The sequence below is a fragment of the Panthera onca genome, chromosome C1, assembly GCF_046562875.1.
Source record: "Panthera onca isolate mPanOnc1 chromosome C1, mPanOnc1 haplotype 2, whole genome shotgun sequence".
Taxonomy (NCBI): Eukaryota; Metazoa; Chordata; class Mammalia; order Carnivora; family Felidae; genus Panthera; species Panthera onca.
In genome coordinates, this window is record NC_138346.1 from 138,582,679 (window position 1) to 138,604,560 (window position 21,882).

A 21,882-nucleotide genomic window follows, 5' to 3' on the forward strand; every position below is an offset into this window, starting at 1 on the left:
CATGTTTCTGTATACTCATAGGTGTTCTTGGATGTGTGGTTTATGATTTGTGCTTAGTTATATAATAAAGGTATACATTAAGGTTCATTATAATTTGTTATATACATTTTTATGTTGATTTGCTTATAGATTTTTTTTCATCTCAGAACCACATTATTTTAATGATTTCAGCTCTCTACTTTTTTTTTAAATATACAATAGGAAAAGTCCCTTCTTCTGCTAATAAGATTTTATAAATTTTTATTACTTAGGTTTGCCAGACCCCAATAAACACCACATCTTCAAAGACCTGACACAGGACAATGGATTTTACACATCCAAAGACTTTTTGCCACTTGTAGCCAAAAGCAGTAAAGCAGGTATAGTGTTATTTTGTATTCTTGATGTTGCCTATTACCTATGTCGTTTGTGTATTATAAATCTATATTAAATCTTGACACAGGAGGTCATTGTTCAGAGCTCAAATCACTTTTGTTAACACCAACATAAATTTAAAGAAAGTATGATATAATAGTTTTTCAGGATCATCTATTTGTTTATTCTTCCAATCAAACATTGTCATAAGGAATTTTCACTCTATCGTATATAGGTCTAAACTGCATCATGTAAAATTGCTTCTCTGTAAGAGTCTTAAACAAACATTGGAAGATGTTCTTAAAAGAAAAGGCAGGAACTAAAAAAAAAAAAAAAGAAAGAAAAAGAAAAGGCAGGAACTTACATTTGGGAGCTATTTTGTATTATATATTATATTATAACTATATATGTTATATATTATATTTATAAAATACATATATTTTTAAATTTTAAAATAGGCCAAATTTTCACATAAAGCATCATTTGTGTCTAAAGAGGCAGAAAGACCCAGTCTCTTGCTGAACAGCAATTTTATGAAGTTAAATGAAAACACTTTGATAAACACCCTAGTATTTAGTCTCTGTGTAATACTATTTCATACAGCCCAAGAGAAGCAACCAGAAACTAAAGCAACCAGTCTGATACTTTGCTTGGATGAGTCATTGTCTTAGTGGGAAAGAAGCTACAATATATTCTCCAAAACCAGATCATCTAAATCCTTTAAACATACCTTTTCAAAGTCTTGAACTTCAGCTATTCCAACATCTAATTACATGTGAAAAGATAAAAACTTACATTTTTATCCACAATTTAAAAAGACAAGAAACTTCTCTTATAAGGTCATTCTGCAGAAGTTTCTAGCTAAACATGTGTACCATCTGCACCTTCATCGTCCCAGGAGAAGGGGATCCTTCTGTACCTGCAACCCTTTCTAAGGAAGATCATATTACATATAGCCTATATTTGAGAATTATAGAGGGCCATTATGTAATCCCAAATGCAAACTCTTCCAAGCAAAATGATTACAGTTTCCGAGATTATAGGCCTATGCTATCCGTGGAGCCATTTCAAAAATTATAGTAATTTATCTTATCAACAGTCTTATTTAATCTGATAACACATGATACCTAACATATAGGGAAACCTGCATTTTACTTCTTTACAAGAATCTTCATATGGACATCAAATCTTCACAGACATGTCCTTAAAAAATGGACACTTACAAAGTCATATTTCTTTCATAGTTCTATTTTTCAAACAAAACCAGGGGAAAACTGTAAAGGATAAAAAAGTTCATTTTAACTGTTTCAAGAAAATAGTTGTTAAAAATTCTTCAGTTAGATAGAAAGCACTTATCAGCACATAAATTTTCAGAGTTTCCTAAATATAATATATAGCAGGGCTATATGTTAGAAATCTTATCAGATAATATCTAAATGAAGTATTTTCATGAAGTGCTGTGAATTATGTTATCCCAGATGGTAAAGATCACTTTTCCTACTGATAAGCAGAAATGTAATGATACCAAGTTAAAAATACATGTCATGATTTTGACAGAGTGTTTTAATTGATTGATTCCAGTTTGTTATGACCTAAACTCTCCAAAATTTGTAGCAGCTATCCTTCTAGAAGGAAAAAGGAAGTTAAAGGTAGTGACTATGAAATTACATATATGAGCATATTTTTAAAATGGGAATAAAACTGTCTTTCAATGAAGCAGAATAATTTGATAGTGACACTCCATCCTCGAAAACTGCAAGATGCAATTTTACACTGCTTTGAGTACAAGTATCTTTTGAGCTGTCATGCAGAAATGGTTTCTCTACTTGAAAATGGGGTTTTCCTTTCATCATTCAGGGATGTGCGCCTGTCACTCTCCATTGCCGTCGATACGGGGAGTCGTGATTGTACTCGGAGCTGGAGACACTGCTTTTGACTGTGCAACATCCGCTTTATGTTGTGGAGCCCGCCGTGTGTTCATCGTCTTCAGAAAAGGCTTTGTTAATATAAGAGCTGTCCCCGAGGAGGTAAAATGGAACCATCAGAAAATATGGAGTTGTAATGTAACAGATTTTAGGAGACGAAACTGTTAATGTTCAGTCTCCTAGTTAAATTATTAGAATGTTCTTGAAATTGTGAAATGCAAATTAAAACAATCTGGGCTACCCATAGTTTTTTTTTTTTTTTTTCTAATTCAGACATTCAAAGTAAAAGAAAATTATTTTATAATACTGATTTGGATAAAATGAAAAATTCATCTTTGTCAGTACATAAGTGCTTCTTATTGTTAGTGTTAGTATCTTTTGAAATGTATAGTATGTAACTAGTAACAGTAGAATATGCTAAGTCTTCATTTCCTGAACAACAGGCACTCATCACAAAATGTAGGGATAGTTGGAGAATGTGGTAATTAGAGACCTTTGGAATTCTATATAAGCCAAGTTTATAAGCTCCATTCAAAGTTATATGTCTTGGTCATACGGTCAATTCATTATGCTGGGAAGCCAATAGAACAAAGAGATTGCCATTTATTATTTTCTTAAGAGCTCTGTTGTAAGCATTATTTAGAATTAATAATTGGTTAACTTACTAAAAATGACAGATTTAAAATGATTTCATCCTTACAAGTGACTGGTGACTAATCTTGGGTGAGGCATCAGCTGGGTACATTTACCATGGACTTCTCAAATTTTAATGCTATTAGGTAAAGATAATGCCTTTTAAAGGATATTAGTTCTGAGAACAAAAACAAAACATATTTGTAGAAATATAAATTACTCATTTTATCCAGATCAGTATGATGAATGTAATTTGCTTTAGAATGCCTTACTATATTTGGAGTCTCTATACCAGGTAAGAATTATAACTGTAGTCAATAGGTGATTTGTCACATGTAGATTAACCACAATCCAGATTAATCTCACTAAGATATCAGAGTCCCCACTGGTTCATGGCTGGGTTTCAGACGTCAACTTTATTCTCTGGGCTTTCTTTTATCATTTTACCCATTCAAGCTTTTTTTACAAAATCCGAGGTAGAGATGGTCTTATAATCTTGGGAGTTTTTTGTTTTGTTTTGTTTTTTCTGGAGCACTATCTACAGCGTCAATTAATACAATTCCATTATGTTACAAATAAAAAGAAAACAGCCATACTGGAACAGCAATAGTGGGATGAAGTGACTTGCCTAAGATAAAAGAGGATGGGAGCTAATTTTATTCATCTTTGTGTCTCCATGCATAGCACAGAACCTCCACAAAGAATAAGTACTTGACACATATGTTTTGAACTAAATATTTTAAATATTTTTCTTCTGATTCCAATGTCAAATAAGTTTTCATTAGAAAGGCTGCACCCTTAGAGTTGGAAGGGAAGATGACCCTGGACAGAAAGGCCAGTGTACTTTATACTTTATCTTATAGTCATCTTCCATTAACAAAGGTAACTAGAAATGAGTGGTGGCTGTTTCTTCCACCTTCAGGAGAATGTACACAAAAAATGAGACCAGGTAATTACTTGAGAGGGTAGAAGTAGAAATAATTTATTTATCTATTTAATCAATCAATCGACCTACATTTATTGAACATCCATTTGTGTACCAGGCATTGTTCTAGGCAATTTTAATACAATTGTAATACAGCTTGTACCTAGTGACAGAAGACACTTGATAAGCAAACAAATTAACTGTCACATAAATAGTATTTTGAAAGGTGATTAGTGCTATGGAGAAAAGTTAATTAATATAGAAGTATAAGGAGTGTGTATTTGGGGAGAGGCTGCAGTGGAACAGGTGGCAGGATTTGCCATTTTAAATAGGGTAGTCCAGGAAGGCCTCTCTAAAAAGATGACTTTAGGGCATAGAAATGAAGACTGAGGGAATGTAGACATCTGGGAACAAAACATTCCAGGGAAGGCAAAGGCATCCACCTTTGATTGAAAAAGGCCCTTAAACTTCTGAGAATATAAATAAATAAATAAATAAATAAATAAATAAATAAATAAAGTAAGTCAGTATGACTGGAACAGAGTAAGGGAGGACATTATGTGGTACACTGGGTGAGGTCTTATAGGCATTCATAAGGCCTTTAGTTTTTATTTTGTGTGAAAGAGGAAACCATTGGACTGCTTTGAGCAGAGAAGCACCAAGATCTGAGTTAAATTTCAGGGGCACCTGGGTGGCTCAGTTGGTTAAGCATCTGACTTCAACTCAGGTCATGATCTCACCGTTCATGAGTTTGAGCCCCGCGTTGGTCTCCATGCTGACAGCTCAGAGCCTGGAACTGCTTTGGATTCTGTCTCCTTCTCTCTCTGCCCCTCCCTGCTTGCATTCTCTCTCTCTCTCTCTCTCTCTCTCAAAAATAAATATTTAAAAATCAATCAATTAATAAATAAATTTTAAAAGGACCGCCCTGTTGAAAATTGATTAACAATGTTCGGGTCAGTAGCACGGAGGCTGTTAGAGGCTAATTGAAAGAGTAGGCTATTAGTCAATGGGACCACATTTTGGGACAGAAAGGATGAGTCCAGGCATAGTTTGGTTGTCAGGCCAGAGTTTACTGGGCTGAACCATGGTTTCCAAACTGTTGAAAAGCAATAGGTCTGTGGAATAACAGGTAACACTGCAGTACAGTACTGTAACTGCAGTACAGCTCAGTAGAACTCAAGTGGCTCTAGGTTCTAATTAAAACTATAAAAACAGATGTTTGGATGTATATTATTGGCTTACAAGAAATCACATTTTTTTTTTCCTTTCTTCTTTTCTTCTTTTCTTTTTATTGTTTCTATATGAGAAGATGGATACTAGATGAACTTACTGTAATAATCATTTCATAATACATATAAATCAAACAATCATGCTGTATGCCTTAAACTTATACAGTATTTGCCAGTTATTTCTTTTTTTTTATTTATTTATTTTTTATTTATTTTTTTTTATTTTTTAATATATGAAATTTACTGTCAAATTGGTTTCCATACAACACCCAGTGCTCATCCCAAAAGGTGCCCTCCTCAATACCCATCACCCACCCTGCCCTCCCTCCCACCCTGCCCTCCCTCCCACCCCCCATCAACCCTCAGTTTGTTCTCAGTTTTTAACAGTCTCTTATGCTTTGGCTCTCTCCCACTCTAACCCTTTTTTTTTTTTTTTTTTTTTTTCCTTCCCCTCCCCCATGGGTTTCTGTTATGTTTCTCAGGATCCACATAAGAGTGAAACCATATGGTATCTGTCTTTCTCTGTATGGCTTATTTCACTTAGCATCACACTCTCCAGTTCCATCCATGTTGCTACAAAAGGCCATATTTCATTTTTTCTCATTGCCACGTAGTATTCCATTGTGTATATAAACCACAATTTCTTTATCCATTCATCAGTTGATGGACATTTAGGCTCTTTCCATAATTTGGCTATTGTTGAGAGTGCCGCTATAAACATTGGGGTACAGGTGCCCCTATGCATCAGTACTCCTGTATCCCTTGGATAAATTCCTAGCAGTGCTATTGCTGGGTCATAGGGTAGGTCTATTTTTAATTTTCTGAGGAACCTCCACACTGCTTTCCAGAGCGGCTGCACCAATTTGCATTCCCACCAACAGTGCAAGAGGGTTCCTGTTTCTCCACATCCTCTCCAGCATCTATAGTCTCCTGATTTGTTCATTTTGGCCACTCTGACTGGCGTGAGGTGGTATCTGAGTGTGGTTTTGATTTGTATTTCCCTGATAAGGAGCGACGTTGAACATCTTTTCATGTGCCTGTTGGCCATCCGGATGTCTTCTTTAGAGAAGTGTCTATTCATGTTTTCTGCCCATTTCTTCACTGGGTTATTTGTTTTTCGGGTGTGGAGTTTGATGAGCTCTTTATAGATTTTGGATACTAGCCCTTTGTCCGATGAGAAATCACATTTTTTATATGATCTAAGAACTTCTTCATGGGGCACCTGGGTGGCTCAGTTAGTTAAGCTTTTGACTTCGGCTCAGGTCATGATCTCACGGTTTGTGGGTTAGAGCCCCGTGTCAGGATCTGTGCTGACAGCTCAGAGCCTGGAGCCTGCTTCAGATTCTGTGTCTCCCTCTCTCTCTGTTCCTCCCTGCCTGTGCTCTGTCTCTCAAAAATAAATTTAAAAACCCTAAAAACAAAACAAAAAAAAACCTTCTTGACTGTGAGCTCCATAAGAACAGGAGCCATGGTCAGCTCTCCTGGTTCCTTTGTTTCTTCCCCCTGCCTAGCACAGTGGTGCCACATATAAAGTCTTCAACAAAGAATTGGGAAATTAGTATTTCCTGGGGGGAATTGGTGTCCAGGGCTCCTGGCATCAAAAGAGCTAGTACTTTCCAGGTTGGATTCGTGTTATAGTAATAGGCCTTTGAAGGTTCATTTGGTAATTTTAAGTGAAATTCCTCAACATGAGAGAAGGAATAATATGTAACATATTTTCAGAACATGCATAGATTTTAGGGTTGGGTTATTGGCCAGTGCTCATGCTTTTTTAGGATTGGGGGTTTTAGGATTTAGCATTTCCAGAGGTCCTGATATTAATCCCTCCTGTCCATTACTTGGTTTTGTTATGTCAAAAGAGGGCCCTTGCATGGCCAGCGCTAGCACTTATGAAACTGGAAAGTCAGGAGGAAGTTCAACACTCCAAGACAAGGTCCTCAGAGAATATGTTCTAGGAAAAAATGTTAACCAACAAGAAAAATTTAATAGCATACCCAATTTCTTTGTATTTCTCCTCTTTCTCTTATGCTTTCTACCCCTAATGCCCTCAATCTGCAACCACACTTGGATTCTTTAAAGTCAGCAAAGAATGAGAAAAATGGATATTTAGAGTTTCTCTCAAATATGAGTATCGTTTAATGGGTTTGGGCTCTTGGATGGAATTTGGGAATTACATGTATTTTTGTTGGTTAAGGTCCTCATCATTAAGTATGTCAGCATGCATATATTCTAAGCTTCAGTCTAATTCTCAGATGGTCATAGAGGGAGGACAATACAGAGCAATAGTGCTCTCATCCTTTAGTGACAAATATGAATTATTATTATAAGGCCAGTTACACTTAACATTACATTGTTAGTAACAAAGAACAGTGTGATTGGATCCAGAAATGTTTTAATCTCCTAAAGTGGGAGGCAACACCCAATAGATTCAGCAGTGATAGCCATATCCCAGTTTTCAAATGCAGATGTTCTCAAATTTCCGTATGCATTAGAATCACCTGGAGGGCTGGTCATACATAGCTTGCTGGGCCCTGGTTCCAGAGGTTCTGATTCCAGACGTCTGGGAGGGGCCTGAGAATTTGCATTTTTAACAAGTTTCTTGGTGATGCTGAGACTGCGATCCACTGCTCTCATGTATCATCCATGTAGTTTCCAGCTGTCTAATTAGAGCCATCGGCAGTGTGTTGTTTTGGGGCGCTTTCCATCTTAGTTAAGAAAGCATTAATGCTACAGAATATAGGTTTGATGAAACGAAGATATGGAGGCATCATCAGCATATTGATGGAATTCTGATTCCAAATGTCTTTCAGTCTCCCTTGTGGCCTCACACACATGCTAAATAGGATGCTACTGACAAACTAGCACTTCTTAGCTGTGCGTCCTTAGGGAAACCAGCCAATCACTCAGCACTATCCTCTAAGAAGATGAGGGAAAATCTGTTAATAATTCCCTCCAGTACTTTCTGCAAGCTTAAATAGGTGAGATTAAATTTCACAGGATAACAGAATCCCCCAAAATGCTGGTATTAAAAGCTGTTGACAGATCAGATAAAACTGCAAGAATGCTTTAGGCAGTTGGGAATCCCTAAAAGGAGGCATGAAGGTCAGGACTCAGCAGACCTGCTTGAGTAGATAAATTTAAAGGATAAGGTTCGGGAAGAACTTTGTAGTTCTTATTATTACTGAGAAGTATCACTTATTAATTATTACTGGTACAAAATTATTTTACTAGTACGATGCTACCCACCAATTTTAAGAATCTATTGTTCACGTATTCAGTTTTTTAATATCAGGAAAACATGATAGATCTTTAATTCTGTTATATTTAAAATGGGCTCTCCTCTATAGCACTCGCCAGTGCCCCTTGGCTTCCCCCCATTCATTTGCGAAAATGTTAACTGATTTACCTTTGATATGCCTGTCTCCATATATTTTAGCTATTCTGGAGGTCAACTCTTTGGTAATTAATGCTACTTTATTATTTTTTTAATAATAAAAATAACAGTGCCAGATTACCTAGTCTGTTAGTCAAAATCTGTTACTGCAACTCTGAAATAATGCATTTTCTTTTTTTTTGAAATAATACATTTTCATGTGAAAGAATGCACTTTTTAGTTGACTCCTGGGTATGCACAGCATACCCCATAATAGATCCTTTATGTGGCATGATCTGTGAGCCTCTCCTCAGACATTTTGAATATCAAATGATGACGTTTGTGCTACATTCATTGACACTTTCATTGTCTACATCTTGCTGACTACGCATTTTCCTAGAAATAACTAATGCTTTCTAGTTTTTATTTAATTTTAAGAAATATGAACCTGGGACTGTTTTTAGAAAATAACCTCTATAAGCTGACAAATTTAATTTTGCTTACTAAGGTGATGCTTATAGCAACTCTTCAATATTTGGCACCTGCATGTCATTTGAGTTGGTGTTCTTCATGGAAAGTAATCAGAGACCTGTTAGCATGATTGCTAATATGAAGATATCTGCAAACAAACAAATAAATAAACACACCCAATTAGCCCCAACACACAATTAGTGGCAGCTAGGGGCTCCCTCGTACTAAGATATTAAGTATACCTTTAATACTTTAATGATGGCATGGGAATGACATTCTAAGGATCTGTGTGTGTTTACATTTTTGAAAAGCGTGAAAATTTAGTGTCACGTGAGAAAGTAGAATGGAACAGTTGACAAGGAAGTGGCTAAAGGCTGGAGAACTTTGTTCTAGGTTACATATCCTAGTCTGAGAGTGCCCATCTGTAAAATTACTGTTGTAATTTATATGCTCCTTAAAGCTTTTTATATCCCCCAACTTCTGTATTTGGAACATTCAGACAAAGATGTCTGAATGATGTGGAATCTGGACAGGAAGGCTGTATCTCCTCATGAAATGACAGCAGCTCTATACTGAAAATCTTGGCCATCTCTATAAATATTATACTTGAAACAAGTTGCAATTAATGTATCCCCCGTTAGTTGGAAAGGTAAAATCTGCTACATTCAAGACATGGATATCAAAGAAGCCTGCAGGTGAAATTGTCAGAATTCTACACTACATGTGAGAATTCAGATGCTGAGTGGGGAAAAAAAAAAAAAAAAAAGACTGTAAATAGGCCAGGAGACAACAGAAGCCTGTGCTCATCAAGATTACATACTTGAAAATCTTAACTATTTTCTTTTTTTTTTTTTCATTTTTTTAAATGTTTATTTTTGAGACACAGAGAGACAGAGCTTGAGTTGGGGAGAGGCAGAGAGACAGGGAGACACAGAATCCAAAGCAGGCTCCAGGCTCTGAGCTGTCAGCACAGAGCCTGATGCGGGGCTTGAAATCCTCAACCGGAGATCATGACCTGAGCCGAAGTCAGACGCTCAACTGACTGAGCCACCCAGGCGCCCCAAGCTTAACTATTTTCAGTAATTCCAAGGGGAGGATGATGACTACATTATATTGACTAGGAATATCTGAGAGCTGAAAACTATATATCTTTTGAAAAGGTTTAACAATCATTTAGGATTGGTATGCATATATGTATGTATGTTATCAGATCACTCTTAAGCTTTATTACATAGTAATGTGTTGTTACTCTATTAACTTTCATGTAAAAGTTAGAAGCCCTTCTCCCACTAATAATATTCCTCTCAATTTCCACTGTCTTCTTTTCTTGTCTTATCCATTGGAAATATTAAAAAGTAATTTGCATAATTTAAAAAATATGCATGTTGGTCAGGCACAAAATTCAAAACAGAAAAATAAATGAATAACATTCCTGAATTAATATAAAAGCAAATAGGGGCGCCTAAGTGACTCAGTCGGTTGAGCAACCAACTTTGGCTCAGGTCATGATCTCACGGTCTGTGAGTTCCACCCCAGCATTGGGCTCTGTGCTCACAGCTCAAAGCCTGGAGCCTGCTTTGGATTCTGTCTCTCTCTCTTTCTGCCCTTCCCCCGCTTACATTCTATGTCTCAAAAAATCAGCATTAAAATTTTTAAAAAATATATAAAAGCTAATAATTGTCATTTTTTAAAGTAATTTTTTTTTCTTATAAAAAGGTGAACTCACGGGTGCCTGGGTGACTCACTAGGTTAAGTGTCCAATTCTTGATTTCAGCTCTGGTCATAATCTCAGTTTGTGAGATCAAACTCCACATCAGGCCTTTGCATACAGAGTCAAGCCTGCTTGGGATTCTCTCCCTCTTCTCTCTCTGCCCCTTCTCCCACTCATGCATGTGTACTCTTTCTCTCAAAATAAATAAATAAACATTTTTTTTAAAAGGTGAACTCATCCTCCAAGATCTGCTCCAAATGTCATTTTTCTTCTTTGCAAGCTTCCTTAGTTTCTTCTTAATTAACCTCTTCTTCCTGTGAGATCTTACAACTCTTTATGCTTCCTATATTACAGCACTTGTCACATAGAATAGTTATTACTTTATACCCATCTCACAAATTAAAATGCAAGCTCCTTCAGATGGATTGGTTCATTCAATTTGTATCTAAGTCAAAGTATAGAACAATGCTTGATCCAAGGTGTCATATCAGGGAATTGTGATGAATAAATAAATACTTTCGTGGCATTAAAAATCTTATAGGAAGACTTTAAATGAAAATGAAATACTCAAAATATATAATTTATACATACATACATACATACACCTCAAAATTACTACTGATGGCTTTTAAAGAAGTATTTTACTTTTAAAGGTTTAAAATATCTCACATTACAGTATCAACCTAACATTAAAAGTAGATTGAAAAAAAAGTTATTTGTTCCTGGCCTTCAGTCTTTTAAAAGATAGCTAAGAATTCAAAAAAAAAAAAAAAAAAAAAAAGGAAGAAATCATAACCAAGTAATATAAGAGGTAAAAATGAATAAAAATTTATGAAATCAGAGATGATTAGAAGATGAGAGAGGATCCTTGTTTGAACAGAATTTACATAAAGAGGGATTTCACAATTGAAGAGGATACTGCAAAGGCACCAAAGTTACGCAGAAGATAATTTTGTGAGATACTGTGACAGCAGCCAGACATGCTTGACTACAGCAAAAAGTAAGACAAGGAGTAATAAGAGCTAGTTAGAGTGAAGAAAATCTCGTCAGTCATGAATGGTATTTAAAAATACTCTCTTCTTGTAAGAAAGGATGTATTTTATGATCTCTGTGCAAAAGCATTAAAGACTCTAAATTATCCCATGCATTGCATTTCTGGCTTTTGCAGCTCAATAGTGTCACAATAAAATAGTTAAGGGGTAATTGTGTAGTATAACTCTCACATGGAAAAATGTTTCTCTCTGTTCAAGATTCTTCAATTTTAAAAGCTTAAAGTGAAAAAAACCCAAAAGACTGTAACATCATAGGTACTAAAAGGAACCTCACCTTGTGGTTTCAGCAAACTATTCTTGCCAAAGAAAAGAATAATTGCAGAATTCTAAGAGTAGTAAGCCTATCAGAATTGTTCCACTTTCCACCACTGACTGTGAACCTATATAAACTAAAAAGTGCAAAATATGTTAAGAACTGTTTAGTAAGGGGTACCTGGGTGGCTCAGTCAGTTAAACATCAAGTTCAGCTCAGGTCATGATCTCATGGTTTGTGAGTTTGAGCCCCACATCAGGCTCTGTGCTGTTGGCGCAGAGCCTGGAGCCTGCGTTGGTTTCTGTGTCTCCCTCTCTCTCTGCCCCTTCCCTGCTTGCTCACTCTCTCTCTCTCCAAAAAATGAATAAACATTAAAAAAAAACTGTTTAGTAAATTAAGGAAGATGAGATCAAGAAAGGGTAGACAGAATTTACTGCCTCTATCTTTCTTCATGACCTCAGTAACCAAATTGACCAGAAGATTGGATTGTGAAATCAGACTCACACCAATGAGAGATATAACCTGCATCAAGCTTTCTTAACAAGTTCAAAGATCTAAATAAACAAAGAAGTGTGGGCTAAACAAGGAGAGCTTCAAGACCACCAAACACAATTTTCCAGGCCCCATCTTGGTACATCGAGATGTATTTCAACCCAGATTAATGTGGGGTCTCTAAACAACATCAGTAGCTCCATCACTTACACAAAAGGACGCTGATTCAACTATAAAACATCTCCAGTTTATACTCAGTTACATAGTTTATATGACTCTTCACAGAGATCCATGCCCCAAAAATCCAGTTCCCAGGTTTTTGTGTTTGTTTGTTTTATTATAGCTATCCTAGATTAGCAGGTAGATCTTGCCAAAAGCATTCTACAGGTAAGGGCTCTCCCACTCGAGAATGCTGACCGATCCTTTGTTTCCCAGTAGCATGTTTACAGAGGCATTTAACCAGGTCTCTTTCCTCCTTTCTTTCTTCAAATAAGCTCCTTTACCTCCCTACATCTTTCCTCACCCAAGGGAGATAATCTATCATATACTACGATCTCCCCGTAGCTAATCCTTTTCCAGTAACTGCTTCCTACTCATTCTTCAAGATTAGTTCCTAGAGTACCTTTTCCAGGCTTCCCTTTCTTGTTGTGCACCACTGCTGTGCAGAATGCCATTTTATCTGCCATTACTGTACACTGTATTTATATGTGTTATCACACTGAATAGGATTGCTGATTTGTCTGCATCTGTGAGAGTCTTGAAAGCAGGGATTATTTTATTAGCTATAACACCTAGCACCATTTTTTTTTTTTTTTTTTTTTTTTTTTACAAAATAGGTACTCAATAATGTTTGGTAAATTTATGGATGAATGGAACTCTCATTGTGTGGTTATGAACATTTCTGGTGTATCCAATACTTGAACAGTGATGAAATAAAAGAATATTTTTTCAGGATTATCACTGACCAGAGCAGACCACCAAAAGCATTTTGATTTGAAATTCCTTCTCTAGGTCCTCATGTTCATATAGAATTGATAACTTGTTAAATATCTAGCTATTCAAGGGTAATCTTTACAAAGAATATTATTTCTTCATAGTGTTTCTCAAACTTTATATATTAGAATATAATGTATGCTGGGTTTGAGTTCTCATTATAGTTTATAACCTATACTTACTTTGCCTATACGCAATCTAAAAATGAGTTGATATCATACTTTTAATTGTAGTAAATTAAGTTGTTTCATAATTTCCACAGTATGATACCTGTAATATTAATCAGACCAAATCATCACATTACATAAAGTTAATCATTCAAATGATCATCATTACTGCATGCTATAGCACTCTATTTTTATTTCACTCAGCATCAACCATGTATCCTCCCTGAATATGGAGGTAAAAATCAAAGCTAAGAAGGTTTTTCTTATTTTCCTAATATCATGGGAAAAGAAAGTAACAGTTTGTTTTATTGAACCTCAAAAATGAAACCTTACAGGTGTTTCCTCCTTCATTCCCTTGGGTAATTATTGGTGGAGATAAGAACAAGAGAGGTTTATATGTTTGTTTGAGGTACCAATTATCCCTCATGAGAACAGGCACCATTGAACAAATAGATAAATATGTGTGCCGTGAACAAAAGTGTTCATATACCAAAACTACAGAGTTGCTGATTATTAATGATCATTAACATTAGGTATTAAAAAGCACTAACACTGACATCTGTGAACTACTTAGCACAGAAGGCTGATTAATTTGGACAATAAAATATTAAGACCCGCTGCATGAGTTTGGTCACTCTGGCCCCTCATTTTCTCATGGCAGTGTAACTGACAGCTGAGAAAGAACATCATTTACTTTTTATTTCAACCTCACAACATACGATGCTGTGGCCAGGTAGCATGTCTACTGCATGCCCAGTGTTATACTTGCTTCAGGATGGGTGTTTAGAGGCCACTGAGTCCATATACTACCAGTTGGTTGTCCATTCTTTAACTTGAATGTTCTCCGGGTTTTCATAGTAGTCATTCTTGGTAAACAAAATGTTATTCAAAGTCTACTATGTGCTAGCCATTTTGATGGGGCTGAAATTCACTTGATGTCCTTCCATGTGGAGTATTGGCTAGAGTATATTCTGATTTGCCAGGCATCTGTTTGACATTCATCTGCTTGTATTTGTCATTTGTTAAATACTTTAATATCACTCCTGACCCTGGGGATAGGAAGTTAAATAAAATATTCTTTCTGTGTTCAACGAGTTTTTTAAAGGATTTTACTTACTAGCAAATTTATTTTAAATTCTATCTTAATTTTCCATTTTTAAATCTTGAGATTATGTGTTCTGTGTCTCTACTATCCACTTTATGAAGTAATACTTCTTTGTTCTAAACTTAAACTTTCTCTGGATTCAAGGAGTTGCCATTAGTTCATTTACAATATTGAGTCCCTAAGTCCATCACTTGGTTTCTATATGTCATAATTTTATTGTACTTCAAAACTTACTTAGAATAGGAAGCTTGATTCTCTTCTTCCCACTGAGGGCAGCCTTTATCAGGCCAACTCCTTGACCATTAATTTGCTTTTGAGTAGATCCTTTCCTGTTCTAATTAACCTTGTTTTGAGATTGAACAACTAGAACCATCCAAAGCTCATTCTTTCAAATATGCCACAATTGCTGTCTTTGTAGATTAATGAATATCACCCAGGATTTTGTTCAGCCATATCAGGATTTTAACCAGGTTTTATTATTCCTCAGTATATGTTTGGTTTCTCTGAACCTCAGGTTTTCTTCTTAGCAAGGAAATAATGCTTCTTCTCACATAGGATTAGTTGTGAGTGCAGCAAACAGCAGAGTGCCTGAGGTTGGGTGCTAAGGCTGTAAATCATGATTGATACCCATTCATGTGTTATTGGCTTTTTGAGCCACAATAAGGAGAAAAACTTGGCTTGAAACTTAATACTTAAAAAATAATAACTGATATATGTGTCATAAACATATCTCCTGTGTGAAAATTAAAATGAGCCATATGTAAAGCACTTAAAAGAATATCTGCTCTATAAGTATTTATTTATTTATTATCTGGCTAGACAGATTTCTTAAATAGTGAAAGTAAATTCCTCTGTTGCCCAGAAATAATTCAAAGGATATATCACTTGACACATGACTTTACATACTTTGAATTCTCATTTTCCTAATACTTCCCTGTTGACTGAGATAAATCTTATCATCTCAAAAAAATGTTACCATCTTAGCTTTTCTTTTCCCAATATCAGTACTTTCCAAATAAATACATATGTTAAAGCGATATCTTCCTATCTTTCCTTTATTTTATTTTTTTTTTTAAATTTTTTTTTTTAACGTTTATTTATTTTTGAGACAGAGAGAGACAGAGCATGAACGGGGGAGGGTCAGAGAGAGAGGGAGACACAGAATCGGAAGCAGGCTCCAGGCTCTGGGCCATCATCAGCCCAGAGCCCGACGCGGGGCTCGAACTCACGGACTGTGAGATCCTGACCTGAGCTGAAGTCGGACGCTTAACCGACTGAGCCACCCAGGCGCCCCTTTCCTATCTTTCCTTTAAAAGTTTTTCCGTCTCTGGGGTGCCTGGGTGGCTCAATTGATTGAGTGTCCGACTTCAGCTTAGGTCATGATCTTGCAGTTCATGAGTTCAAGCATCGCGTTTGTCTCTGTGCTGACAGCTCAGAACCTGAAGCCTGCTTCAGATTCTGTCTCTCTCTCTCTCTCTCCTTCCCCCACTTGCACTGTCTCTCTTTCTCTCTCTCAAAAATAAATAAATGTTAAAAAAATTTTAATTAAACATAAAAGTTTTTCCATTTCTTGCATAAAATGAAAAATCTAGCTGCTTAATAACAAAATGGCAAGAAATGGTATGATTTATGTCTGCTGCCCAGTAGTATACTCTTAGATATTTTAGAGAATATAAAACATGTCAAAGTTCAAAAGCAAAATTTCAGAGTAATCTTTTGTGGGGGCCAGTGTTAATAATCCTCAACTTCTGTGCACTGTTAGATATCTGTCACAAATACTGAATATTTAAATACCAGCTATCAACGCTAGTGCATATGGGAAATTATGATGTGAGCTGAGGATATATTAAAATACAGTTTCTTTGTGATCATAACTGTATATAGCTTTTAATCCCTCAGAAGTCAAAACCATGGTAAGAATACTACTAAAGCATGTTCAAGCATTAAGTCATTGGCAGTCATTTTTTTTTTAATTTTGATTTGTTCGCAGTGTCCAATTTTGTTTTTATTTTTATTTTCATTTTATTTATTTTTAATTTATTTATTGTTTAATTTACATTCAAATTAGTAAACATATGGTGCAACAATGATGTCAGAAGTAGATTCCTTAATGCCCCTTACCCATTTAGACTATCTCCCCTCCCACAACCCTTCCAGAAACCATCTCTTTGTTCTCTATATTTAAGAGACTTTTATGTTTTGTCTCCCTTCCTGTTTTTATATTATTTTTGCTTCCCTTCTCTCTTCCCTAGTTCATCTGTTTCATATCTTAAATGCTTCATATGAGTGAACTCATAGGTTTATCTTTTTCGGACTGACAAATTTTTCTTAACATAATACACTCCAGATCCATCCATGTAGTTGTAAACGAAAGATTTAATTCTTTTTGATTGTGAAGTAATACTCCATTGTATATATATATACCACATCTTCTTTATCCATTCCTATCGATGGGCATTTGGGCTCTTTCCATACTTTGGCTATTGTCAATAGCACTGCTATAAACATTGGGGTGAATGTGCCCCTTCAAAACAGCACACTTGTTTCCCTTGAATGAATACCTGGTAGTGCAATTGCTGGGTTGTAGGGTAGTTCTACTTTTAATTTTTTGAGGAATCTCCATACTGTTTTCCAGAGTGACTGTACCAGTTTGCATTCCCCACCAGCAGTGCAAAAGATATCCTCTTTCTCCACATCCTCACCAACATCTGTGGTTGCCTGAGTTGTTAATGTTAGCCATTCTGACAGGTGTTAGGTGGTATCTCATTGTGGATTTGATTTGTATTTCCCCGATGATGAGTTATTTTGAGCATTTTTTCATGTGTCAATTGGCAATCTGGATATCTTTTTTGGAGAAGTGTCTATTTGTTTCATGTCTTTTGCCCATTTCTTCACTGGATTATTTGTTTCTTGGGTGTTGAGTTTGATAAGTGCTTTATAGATTTTGGATACTAACCCTTTATCTGATATGTCGTTTGTGAATATCTTCTCCCATTCCACTGGTTGCCTTTTAGTTTTGCTGATTGTTTCCTTCACTATGCAGAAGCTTTTTATTTTGATGAGGTCCCAAATACTTCATGTTTGCTTTTGTTTCCCTTGCCTCTGGAGATGTCTTGAGTAAGAAGTTGCTGCAGCCAAGGTCAAAGAGGTTTTTACCTGCTTTTTCCTCTAGGATTTTGATGGCTTCTTGTCTCACAGTTAGGTCTTTATTCAATTTTGAGTTTATTTTTGTGTATGGTGTAAGAAAGTGGTCCAGGTTCATTCTTCTCTATGTCACTGTCCAGTTTTCCTAGCACCACTTGCTGAAGAGACTTTATTCCATTGGATATTCTTTCCTGCTTTGTCAAAAATTAGTTGGCCATACATTTGTGGGTCCATTTCTGGGTTATCTATTCTGTTCCATTGATCTGCGTGTCTGTTCTTGTGCCAATATCATAGTGTATGGATGATTACAGCTTTGTAGTATAGCTTGAAGTCTGGGATTGTGATGCCTCCTGCTTAATTTTCTTTTTCAGGATTGCTTTGGCTATTTGGGGTCTTTTCTGGTCCCATAAAAATGTTAGGATTATTTGTTCAACTCTGTGAAGATTGCTGGTTTTATTTTGATAAGGATTGCACTGAATATGTAGATTGCTTTGGGTAGTATCAACATTCTAACAATATTTTTTCTTCCTATCCAGGAGCATGGAATCTTTTTCCATTTTTTGGTGTCTTCTTCAATTTCTTTCATAATCTTTCTATAGTTTTCAGTGTATAGATGTTTCACCTCTTTGGTTAGATTTATTCCTAGGTATTTTTTGGGTTTTGGTGCAACTGTAAATGGGATCGATTCCTTGATTTTCTTTCTGTTGCTTCATTGTGGGTGTATAGGAATGCAACTGATTTCTGTGCGTTGATTTTATATCCTGCAACTTTGCTGAATTCATGAATTAGTTTTAGCAGTTTTTTGGTGGAATCTTTTGGGTTTTCCAAATAGAATATCATGTCATCTGCGAAGAGTGAAAGTTTGGCCTCCTCCTGGCTGATTTGGATGCCTTTTATTTCTTTGTGTTGTCTGATTGCAGAGGCTAAGACTTCTGATACTTGAATAACAGTGGCAAGAGTGGACATCCCTGTCGTGTTCCTGACCTTAGGGGGAAAGCTCTTAGTTTTTCCCCATTGAGGATGATATTAGCAGTGCATCTTTAATATATGGCTTTTATGATCTCGATGTATGATCCTTCTATCCCTACTTTCTTGAGGGTTTTTTATCAAGGAAAGGATACTGTATTTTGTTAGATGCTTTCTCTGCATCTATTGAGAGGATCATATGGTTCTTGTCCTTTCTTTAATGATGTGAAGTATCACATTGATTGTTTTGCAGATATTGAACCAGTCCTGCATCCCAGATATAAATCCCACTTGGCCTTGGTGAATAATTCTTTTAATGTATTGTTGGATCTGGTTAGCCAGTATCTTGTTGAGGATTTTTGCATCCATGCCCATCAGGGAAATTGGACTATAGTTCTCCTTTTTAGTGCGGTCTTTGTCTGGTTTTGGAATCAAGGTAATTCTGGCTTCATAGAAAGAGTTTGGAGGTTTTCCTTCCATTTCTATTTTTTGGAACAGCTTCAAGAGAATAGGTGTTAACTCTTCTTTAAATGTTTGATAGAATTCCCCTTGAAAGCCATCTGACCCTGAACTCTTATTTTTTGGGAGATTTTTGATTACTAATTCTATTTCTTTATGGGTTATGGGTCTGTTTAAATTTTCTATTTCTTCCTGTTTCAGTTTTGGTAGTTTATATGTTTCTAGGAGTTTGTCCATTTCGTCCAGATTGCCCATTTTATTGGCATATAATAGCTCATAATATTCTGTTATTATTGTTTGTGTATCTGCAGTGTTGGTTGTGATCTCTCCTCTTTCATTCTCGATTTTATTTATTTGGGTCCTTTCCTTTTTCTTTTTGATCAAACTGGCTAGGGGTTTACCAAATTTGTTAATTCTTTCAAAGAACCAGCTCCTGTTTTCATTGATCTGTTCTACTGCTTTTTTTGGTTTTAATAGCATTGATTTCTGCTCTAATCTTTATTATTTCCTGTATTCTGGTGGTTTTGGGTTTTATTTGCTGTTCTTTTTCCAGCTCTTTGAGTTGCAAGGTCAGGTTGTGTATCTGAGACCTTTCTTCCTTCTTTAGGAAGGCTTGGTTTGCTATATAGTCCCCTCTTATGACCACTTTTGCTGCATCCCAAAGGTTTTAGGCTGTGGTGTTATCGTTTTCATTGGTTTCCATGTAATTTTTAATTTCCTCTTTAATTTCTTGGTTAGCCCATTCATTCTTTATTAGGGTGTTCTTTAGTCTCCAAGTATTTGTTATCTTTCCAAATTTTTTCTTGTGGCTGACTTTGAGTTTCATAGTGTCGTGGTCTGAAAATATGCACAATATGATCTCAATCTTTTTGTACTTGTTGAGGGCTGATTTGTGTCCTAGTATGTGATCCATTCTATAGTTGTTCCATGTGCACTCGAGAAGAATGTGTATTCTGCTGCTTTAGCATGAAATGTTCTGAATGTGTCTGTTAAGTCCATCTGGTCCAGTGTGTCATTCAAAGCCAATGTTTCCTTGTTGATTTTCTGTTTAGATGATCTGTCCATTGCTGCAAGTGGGGTGTTGAAGTCCCCTACTATTATGGTATTATTATCAATGAGTTTATTTAAGTCTGCGGTTAATTGATTTATATATTTGGGTGCTCTCACATTTGGAACATAAATGTTTATAATTGTTAGGTCTTCTTGGTAGATAGACCCCTTAATTATGATATAATGCCCTTCTTCAGCTCTTGTTACAGTCTTTATTTTAAAATCTAGATTGTCTGATATAAGTATGGCTACTCCGGCTTCTTTTGGCAACCATTAGCATGATAGATGGTTCTCCATCCCCTTATTTTCAATCCGAAGGTGCCTTTAGGTCTAAAATGGGTCTCTTGTAAACAGCATATAGATGGATCTTGTTTTCTAATCTATTCTGTTACCCTGTGTCTTTTGATTGGAGTTTTTAGACCATTGATGTTTAGAGTGAGTACTGAAAGATATGAATTTATTGCCATAGTAATAGTTGGAGTTTCTGGTAGTGTTCTCTGGTCCTTTCTAGTCTTTGTTGCTTTTGGTCTTTTTTTTTTTTTCATCTTTTCTCCCCTCAGAGAGTCCCCCTTAAAATTTCTTGCAGGGCTGGTTTAGTGGTCACAAATTCCTTTAATTTTTGTTTGTCTGGGAAACTTTTTATCTCACCTTCTGTTTTGAATGAGAACCTTGGTGGATAAAGAATTCTTGGCTGCATATTTTTCCAATTCAACACATTGAATATATCCTGCCACTCCTTTCTTGCCTGCCACGTTTCTGTGGATAGGTCTGCTGTGAACCTGATCCGTTTTCCCTTGTATGTTAAGACTTTTTTTTCCCTTGTTGCTTTCATGATTCTTTCCTTGCCTGAGTATTTTGTGAATTTCACTATGATATGCCCTGTTGATGGTTGGTTTTTGTTGAATCTAATGAGTGTCCTCTGTGCTTCCTGGATTTTGATGTCTATGTCTTTCCCCAGGTTAGGAAAATTTTCCACTATGATTTGCTCACATAAATTTTCTACCTTTTTTTCACTCTTCACCTTCTCGGACACCTGTGATTCTGATGTTATTCCTTTTTAATGAGTCACTGAGTTCTATAATTTTTATTTCTTGCTCTTTTGCCTTAGTCCCCCTGTTTTTTTCTGCTTCATTATTCTCCATAAATTTGTCCTCTGTGTTGCTGATTTGCTGCTCTGACTCATCCATCCTTGCCGCCATGGCATCCATTTGAGATTGCTGCTCAGTTTTAGCATTTTTTATTTCATCCTGACTAGCTTTTACTTCTCAGAAGGGGATTCTAATCTATTTTCAACCCCAACTAGTATTATTATCATTATTCTAAATTCTGGTTCAGACATCTTGCTTGTATCTGTGTTGATTAAGTCCCTGGCTGTCAATTCTTCCTGTTCTTTCTTTTAGGGTGAATTCCTTCATTTCATCATTTTGTAGGAAGAAAAGGAATTAATAAAGAAAAAAAATTAAAATTAAAAAATTAAAAGCAACACAAGGAAATAAAATAAAGGATGCTAGATCCTAGGTGTGTTTTGCTCTGGTTGTTGAAAGAAGCTTGATAGATTAGATAAAAAAATGGAAAGATAA

General features: G+C 35.9%; 1 protein-coding gene and 1 long non-coding RNA gene across 3 annotated transcripts in view; one reads left to right on the plus strand and one right to left on the minus strand.

Annotated features, from left to right (window-relative positions):
• Window positions 1-21,882, plus strand: part of DPYD (dihydropyrimidine dehydrogenase) — an 853,279-nt gene that overhangs the window by 380,138 nt on the left and 451,259 nt on the right. For both annotated transcript variants that reach the window (XM_060626444.3, XM_078451629.2), the window contains exons 9-10: window positions 252-359; window positions 2,212-2,381. In XM_060626444.3, coding sequence (XP_060482427.2) covers window positions 252-359; window positions 2,212-2,381 — 278 coding nt within the window. The remainder of the gene's footprint in view (window positions 1-251; window positions 360-2,211; window positions 2,382-21,882) is intronic.
• The window catches only part of LOC132673685 (uncharacterized), a 47,366-nt gene continuing 34,458 nt past the window's right edge, over window positions 8,975-21,882 (minus strand). The window contains exon 6 of the long non-coding RNA XR_009608159.1: window positions 8,975-9,058. This is a non-coding gene — a long non-coding RNA (uncharacterized LOC132673685). The remainder of the gene's footprint in view (window positions 9,059-21,882) is intronic.